The 8,497-nt window shown below is 34.9% G+C and overlaps 1 protein-coding gene across 1 annotated transcript in view; it reads right to left on the bottom strand.

Moving 5' to 3' along the window:
* Positions 1-328: 328 nt before the first annotated feature.
* The window catches only part of TGFBR2 (transforming growth factor beta receptor 2), a 50,983-nt gene continuing 42,814 nt past the window's right edge, over positions 329-8,497 (bottom strand). The window contains exons 6-7 of the mRNA XM_015812422.2: positions 3,412-3,539; positions 329-1,040 (exon numbers count right to left, since the gene is read on the bottom strand). Of these exons, the coding sequence (XP_015667908.1) occupies positions 861-1,040; positions 3,412-3,539 (308 nt within the window). The 3' untranslated portion in view covers positions 329-860. The remainder of the gene's footprint in view (positions 1,041-3,411; positions 3,540-8,497) is intronic.

Below are 8,497 nucleotides of genomic sequence, written 5' to 3'. Positions count from 1 at the left end.
ACATCTGTTGCAATTATAATTGGTGCTTCTCAATTCCAGGGGGAAGACGGGGGGGGGGGGAGAGAAACCTGTAGTCAGTATAAAGGCTGATATCATGAAGTACAAGTTGAAAGGAGGGGAAGGGTATTAATAATTGTTTGTTGACATTAAAGAACAACAACAAAAAGAAAATCTTTTCAAATTCTATGTTTGAAGAGAAAAAACAAAGAAAACCAAAATTCCTGACTGGGAATGGTCCAATAATCCATAAATTCTAAATGTTAAACATTCAGGAACCAGCTGAATACCATTGCATAATGTCATTTTTTTAAAAAAAAAAGCTCAAATATATCCAGTTGCTATTTGGTTTTTTTGCCCCTCATCTGAAAAAAAAGGTGCAGCAATTGAAAGCATTTGTAGTGTAGTTACTTACAGTTTTTTATGGTTTGAGTGAGGTGAATAAAGCAATACTGCTGCCAGTATTTTAGCAAACATTTGCAATTTTCTATCTATTAGAAGTTTCCTGGAAGACTCTGTACAGCTTTGTGTATGTGTATCTAGCATTGATCTTCCATAGTTTTATATACAAACCTTGATAAAGTGCAACTGTTATTGGCATGATAATATAGTCCTATTTTCTCAGGAAGCACCAACGTAACTTATCTTATGGCACACTTAAGGAAGCGACTACTATGCCATGGCACGTGGCCCATTATGGTTGCCCCGTAAAGTCATTCCTTGTTCTCTGGAGCTGCAGGATGGAAGAAAAAGCAGCTCTTCAGAGAGTCACAGAAGGTGGGTCCGATGGTAGAGGTTCCTTCTTATTCCAAGGCTGAGCACAGGGAACCTAAAAGGGAGAATTCCTCTGGTCTTGCCAGCTGTTACTTGGTGCTGTTGCCAGAGTTTTCTTCAGGGATCTTCTCTTCTGAGCTGCTTCTTCCCGAGAGTCCATCTTGGTAATCAAAATCATTGAACCTCTCAGCTACACACTGTGCCGTCAGCCGGGCCTCAGGATCGTGGTCCCAACACTCAACAATAGTCTCGCACACCTTCTGGATACCCTGAAATGAGCACATAAAGCAACGCCTTTGAACTCTGGAAGACACAGGACTCAATAAAAGGTTTAAAAAGCAGGTCTGCAAAGGGTACAAGTGTGTAAAAAAAATGTCCTCATATAACTATTCATGTAATAAATAGTAATAATTGAGAAAATATAGAATTCTAATTTACAGCGTCTATTCATGTTATCTTAAGTGAAAACAAGAAACCCAGCTTGTCACAAGTTATAATAATTCAGGTTACTACTTTATGTAAGTCATTTTTGAAAGATGAATATACCCTGAAATATTAAGGAGTCATTATCTGCAACCCTACAATAAATATATTAAGTCCTGTTTTGTAATTAGAATTTTTACACTAAAATTATAGTTTTTTGTTTTGTTTTCCAACTGGGGCAGCTAGGTAATGGTGATGAGAATGCAGTTTGGGATTTTACTATGTGTTTGCCATATTTAAAGAAGAGATGGCATTGGACAAATTAACAGATGTCTACTGAATTGTCTTGAATGGACCAAGATATTTTCCTGGCTTGGGTAAAGCAGCAGTTACCACAGTATGCATAACACAGAAACAGCCAAATTATTCAGATGTTTGAGCAAAAAAATCCACCAAACATTTTTGGCAGCAATTCATACAAAATTAACAAAAATAATTTTTAAAAAATAGCAAAATAAGTAACCATCATGTTCATTCATGATTCCTGCAATTAATACATTCAGGCAGCTCCCACTAATACTTATTAGTAGTGGCATGCCCTGGCCACTACCAGTTTTGTCAATAATTGTGGTATGAAAAATAAAAAGCAAAGTAAAAGGCATGAATTTCAAAATAACCCTATTGAAGAAAAAAGTTCAGCTTTTTGTGATGTGGTGACCAGAACTTTTTTTCCGCATTTACTTGCCTTGCACTCGTTTGAAATCTGATTTATTAATCCATAGCTATATACTGCCAATTAAAAGTCTGGATGAATTTTCCTGCTTATCATAGAATGATGGTTTACATATGGAAACTGGATTCTGATTCTTATCTGGTTCTGGATAGGTTCCTCTATCTGTGTCCTTATCTGAGACACAAAAGTATTCCATGATATTCAACTGATGCACGGGTTGATAAAGTGGAAGACCAGAAGGAAGTTAACTGGCACAAACTTCTTTTTGTGCTCCAAACTTCAGGTTTTAATCTAACATTCAAGTTATTGTGATGCTAATTACAGTTCTTTCATAATGGGAATTCCACTATGGGTGTTTTATTCTAGAAAATAATGGCTAATTCCAGGCTTGTCAAGATTAAATATTGGGAAGATATTAATCATATGAGTATTTATGTAATGTCTTACCTCTAGCTCATGCATATTAATTCATTAAATCCTATGCTAAAATATTTGGCCTTTTATTTCAATGGAGAATTTTCTTGGTTATAAGTAAGAATGAAAACTAGTCCGTCTTTTTTTTTTAATGCCACATTTAATTGTAAGATTTACTTCATAGTTGATTTTGACAATTGTCAACAATATAATTGGAATTATAAAAATTATAGTTTTCTGCATTCTGAAACTACCAACATTAAGTTAAATTGAATATTAAATATTGATATGAAATCATTAATGTGAACAAATTTCATTATAGAAATGAAAGAGAAAGTATAACCTTCATTTCAAAGATAGTATTATGAAAAACAGGTATATAACAACAACGAAACTGCATGGAAAAACAGAAGGGTTAAATAAAGTGATAATAATTGTTTTAGTTTAGAGTTTTATACAAGAATTTAAAACCTTAGTAGCAACTTAAAAATACCACAGGCAGATTTTTTGACTGAAATCTAATACAAAGAATTATTTTACTGACTAAACATGGTCGATGGCAATAAGATGCTCTGGTGAAAGAATAAAAGTGAGGGGGTTCCATATTATTAAAGTTGTATCAACTGAAAAGGCAGAATTGAGAGAAATAATGCAGCAGAAAATGAATATAATAAAACAGAACAGCAATCCTATCATCACTTTGCTGGGGCAGTGCTTCTAATAGCATTCATCACATTAACTAGCACTCATACTGCAAGACCTTTTTACAACTCTGAGTAATCTTAAGGCACAATCTTTATTTGTTTTTCTTTTTCTTTTAGTTTTTTGCCCATTGTTTTTGCTCCTTGAATGCAATGGTCCAGTAAACAGGACTTCAAGGGGAAGAACAGCATGTAGAAATAATAGTTGGAATTATATTTTAATATTAGTTTTAGTTTAGTTTAGTTTTAAAACATATTTGAATCATTTCAAAAACTGAAATTATTTTCTACCATGACCACCATATGTGACACCTGGCCAGTTTTGCCATGAACTGTCCTTTTCCAAAAATAATTGAGGCTTTGTCTTACCTGATGGTTGAGCCATGAACTAGGAATCTCAGGCCGTCCTCTGTCCCTCAAAACATTGTCCTTCATGCTTTCTACACAAGGATGTTCTCGTACTTTTGAACCAAATGGTGGCTCGTAGTCTTTCACATCTACTAGGAAAATAAGCAAAAATGAAAACACTTGGTTACACTAAGAAGATCAAAATCAAGATGCTCATGTTGGCCTCTCCTTGATAAAGTAGAATATGATGCTGGCAACTATTCTTTATGATATGAATTCAGTGCTGTACTGCATATTCTGTTTCTGAACCTTGCATTTTGCCAATATTGCTGGACTGCTTATCACTGCCATTTTATCTGAGAAAAAAAAATATTGAAAAAGACACTGGGAGGTTGGGTGCATTTCCTGAAATTTAAAACTTTGCCCTAGAAGCCTTAAATTATTGCGATGATCTCTATTCCAAGGATACAAAAATGAGATCAATAGAAATAGATAGTTAAAACCCCAAGCCTTCAAGAACCTGAGAGGATTGTTTTTCTTATTCCTTTTTGCTAAGAAGTTAAAAAGATATTTAGAAAAATCAAATAAAACTAAACTCTAACAATAGAGTAAGCCAAGGCACAATGCTTAACAGTTCCAAAAGAAATTCAAACCAAACTCATTCCCCATCCATAAATCATTACAATTCTCAAACTGTGAGATCCTAAATGATTTGAGGTATATGCTGAAGCTTTTTTTCTTCTTCAAGTTTTGGCAAGATAATCCTGGAACAGACATGAAGACTGAACTAAGACAGAGCCAGAGGAAGGCAAGGATGCATACAAAAATGTGCATTTACATATATTCTAAAAGCTGTTCTGCATTATGTAGTGTGCTTTATGTGTAAAAAAAAAGCATGAGAGTTCTGAAAACATCTACTCAAAACTTCACTGTAAGTCTTAAATAGATTTCTTCAAAACCATAGCTTCATTTGTTTGCTGCTTATATTTTCCCCAACAAAAGAAATGAAGAAACAAGGTGAAAAAATGGAAAAACTTAAAGGCAACACCAATGGCAACCCAGATTTCAATTCTGCCATTTCTGTAGGTAAAGTCTAATAAGTTCACAACAAACATTTTTAGCCAGCTACATGACAAACTTAGATACATTCATATTACATGCCAAAGCTTCAACCTTTTTTTTTTTCCTTTTGGTTTCTTTTGGCCTATTTTGTTAATTTACATTTTAATTGTTGTGTGGATCCAGAAAATTGATAAATTCAATAATCTAGTACAACACTGTGGCATTGTTGGCTAAAATGCATCATTCACATATTTGGAATGATATAAAAATGCAGCTCAGTGTTATTTTATTTATTTATATCTTGCCTGTATTATTTTTACAAATAACTCAAGGTGACGAATGTATCCAACACACCTTCCTGCTGATGGTACCTACTTAGTATGTTTTTTCCTAGCTCATCTATAAATGGTAGGATTTGAATCAGGGAACGTATGCTTATTAGTATAGATCATTTTATACAGAATCCTGGAATGCACCCTATATGAGGGAAATGATTTGTCTTTCATCCAACGTATGGCAGATTTGTATTTATTTTTAACATTAAAAATAATTCTATATTTATAGCAACAAAAGGTTCTGTTGTGGAGTGTCATGTGATTGCTCCTGCCAAACTGTAAAACAGGAGTATGAACTTAGGGTGAGCAGAGGCCTGTTCATGAATTTGAGAGGCGCATTGGGTTGGTGTTCCAAACCGCATGAAGTTGTACTTAAAATATTTGCAGACAAGCACAAACCTATAAATGCATACATACATTCATAGTCATTACTTCTGGGACTGTGGGAGTTGGACTAATTCCTGTGTTGGGAGGGACGACTAAGAAAATGGAGAGCTGAATTCTGGATTCGGCAATGAGGAAAGAGATGAAAGCAAGCAGGAACTGAAATGGAGAGGTATATGATGGCACAGTTTAGGCAGAAAAGCTAAAAGAGAGGAATGAAAAAGATGGATCACCAAAAGCAAAAGCAGAGATTAGGTGGGAGAAGTGGCCAATGAAGCAAAAGCAAAGGGATATGGAAGAGACAATTGGGGAAACAAAAAGAGCAAGTCCAGAGAGGAGCAAACAGTGCAAGAAGAAGATAAAGAAGAGTAGCAAAGCCATACTTTTTAAATTCATCTTATAAAGAATCCAAATGTAAGTGGAATCCCTCCACTTGTGCCTTACAGTGGTGAAATGTCTAGATAAGAAAACTTTCTCAAAATTAAAAATAAAAGCACACAGTGAACTTTCCCTGGTCCAGTCTGCCTAGCTGCATATCTCTACCATCAAGCTACAAATGATCTACAGCTATGTCTGAAACATGTTTTACAAGTATTTATTCTGGAAATTTTTTATTTTCTTGCTTTCCCATGACCAACAGCACTTTAAATAGCCTTATTTATTTATTTATTTTAATAAACCACGTCATAGCAGAAAAATAACATCTATTTAGACCAGAGCCTGCTTTCTATCATGTCGGTTTTAGAATTGGTTTCTGCAGGCAATAAAAAGTTTTAGATTAGACCAATATACTGAACTGAACTGAAAGGGACCCAAGTCATTGTGGTTTCTTTGAGGAATGGTGTTTGCTGCATCTGAATGTTCATTTCATGTTCATTTCATATTTGTACAATTTCAAGAAGAGTCAAGGTCTATTCTAAGGGACAGATTCAATCATCCAACATACAATTTGCTTTCAGGACACCAATAGGCTGAATAAGATAATTCCCTGAAATCTATTTTTGACATGAAAGGATGCAGGACAAAACTGAAACATGAACACAATAACAGACACAAAATATATTTCCTGGAGCCAGTGTAAGGAAACAAGTGTGACCTGAAGCACAATAAAGGGCATTTTACAAATGTCAGGCTTTCTTTTGTAGAGAAAAAAAGGAAGAAGCCAATGACTCAATTTAAAGGGAAATCAGCATACTTGCATAGAGTATTGTTTCTGTAGAACTCTCATTCAAGAGCGGGGGGGGGGTGGTGGTGGTACAGTTCATATGCTTAATTTTAATTTAAATGAAAACCAGTTCGTTAAGAAGGCACATTTTGCTAACAGAACTGTTTGGAGAAAATAGCAGCCTCTCTTTTTTTATCACGTTCTCATTATTTAAGTACTGATATTAAAACTGAGAGAGCCAGACAACCTTAAATTCTAATTCTGCCTTAGACACAAAGCCAGCTGGGGGACCTTGGGCTGGTCAACCACTTTGTCTCAGCCTGAGCCGAGAAGATGCAATGGCAAATTACTTCTGAAAAACCTTGCCAAGAAAACTGCAGGGACTTGTCCAGGTAGTCTCTGAAAATTATATACAATTGAACCAAATGACTGAATCAGTCATTTTTTTAATAAAGTGAGAGAGTAAAAAAGAGGCTGCATTTTCTCCTATTACATTTGATGCTTGTCTGCTATAGGCAATGAGAAATCAGTCATGGATTTGTATCTGAATACCAAAAGTTTTGGAGCACTTGAAAAATGAAGTGTAGACTACTTTTCTTCCAAAATATTTAGATTTATTTCTCCTGCCAAATACCAAAGTCCCAAGCCTTTCAACATACCAGTTTTCCATACTTTCATCCTTTATCCAAATGTGTTGTTTCAGACAAAGCGAGCAAACATTTCAAGTAATCCAGCATTGCTGAAAGAAGCTCAAAGAGCATAATAAGTTATTTAGAAAGGTATTTTTCAAACATTTTTGGATAACCTGGCTGCTACTGACTAATTTCGTATACATGCAATAAAGATAATGAAAAGAAGTGACTGTCAGATCACTTAAGGCTCAGCATGCTTTCCTTTCTCAGAGTATCCATGTCAGTTGCAAAGGCAAATTGTTTGGATGGAAATGGTATTTGTCACAATGCATAACATCTGGTGTACAGCTGTTGTGCTGACTAAACTTCCAAGCAGGGACCTCAAGCTTTCCTAAAAGCGGTATTGCTTTTCTAAAGCAATTTCTAAATATGGCTTCTAAATTACTCTCTAGTGAAATATTGGGCAAGCTATAACTTCTTTCCACATTTTGTCCGAAAACCAATTAAATAGTCTTTCCTAAGGTTGTATAATTTACAATTATATTGATATTTGTATCTTCTGTTTAGAGATAAGGTCAGCTCAAAAAGATTAAAATCATACTGAGGCTCTATGTAAAAGATATTTACTTCAACTTCACCTTATAGGAATCCACAACCATTCCACATACCATAGACTCATTCTTGCAAGACTCTTTGTCATAAAACTGGCATTTAAATTAAAATAAGTATGTACTTAAAAACAAATATCACAGACCATATAGTTTCCCCTATCCCTGTTTTTATAACTATTTAAAAACCTCTGCTATGCTGATGACATACCCTGATATTTGAAATCGCAACAGATCTGCAACTCCAATAATAAAAGGACAAAAAATAATTAAAGACAAGTTCTATTTTGGTCATAATTTGAAGACTGGCCACTTAAGGACTATTTGAAATTATGACAACCTTGGAAAGTTACTTACAAGCCATCTGCAAAGTGATTTCAAGTGTTTAGCAACATATATAATTGGCTGCAGCATTCTGTGGTCATGTGAGCATGTTTTGCAAAAAATGTTTTGCAAAAAGTGGCAAAAAACCCACATTCAATAAGCTGGATTTGGACTTACAACTACATGATTGTTTTAATGACTGCAATGACTCACCACTTTAAGACTGTCATAAAAATGGTTAAAAAATTGAATTGACTCAATTTATGACTGCAACAACGTATAATCAAAATTCTGGACTCAATTTTGGTTGTAAGTCAAAGACTATCTGTGTATTATAGACAACAGTTGTATCCAGAAACTTTTCAGAAATCCATCCCATTTTCTTAGATTTATTTGACATATGTCTTTAGTTATTCGGGTTTTCTCCCGCGTAGAATTAAAAGTACCTTGGCGACGTTTCGACGAAGTCACATTCGTCATCTTCAGGCTGGTGTCTTCAGCTTCGTGCTTCTAAGAGTGGTGTGTGATCGCAGCTGTTTCTTCCTTTTAACTGCCAGTGGGGTTGGAGCTGATTGGGTGGGAGCTTGGCTGTGTTCT

The sequence above is a fragment of the Protobothrops mucrosquamatus genome, unplaced genomic scaffold, assembly GCF_001527695.2.
Source record: "Protobothrops mucrosquamatus isolate PMUCROS unplaced genomic scaffold, P.Mucros_1.0 scaffold83, whole genome shotgun sequence".
NCBI lineage: Eukaryota > Metazoa > Chordata > Lepidosauria > Squamata > Viperidae > Protobothrops > Protobothrops mucrosquamatus.
Note: the sequence above shows the minus strand (reverse complement) of the source record. Positions and strands in the feature narration are given on the sequence as shown.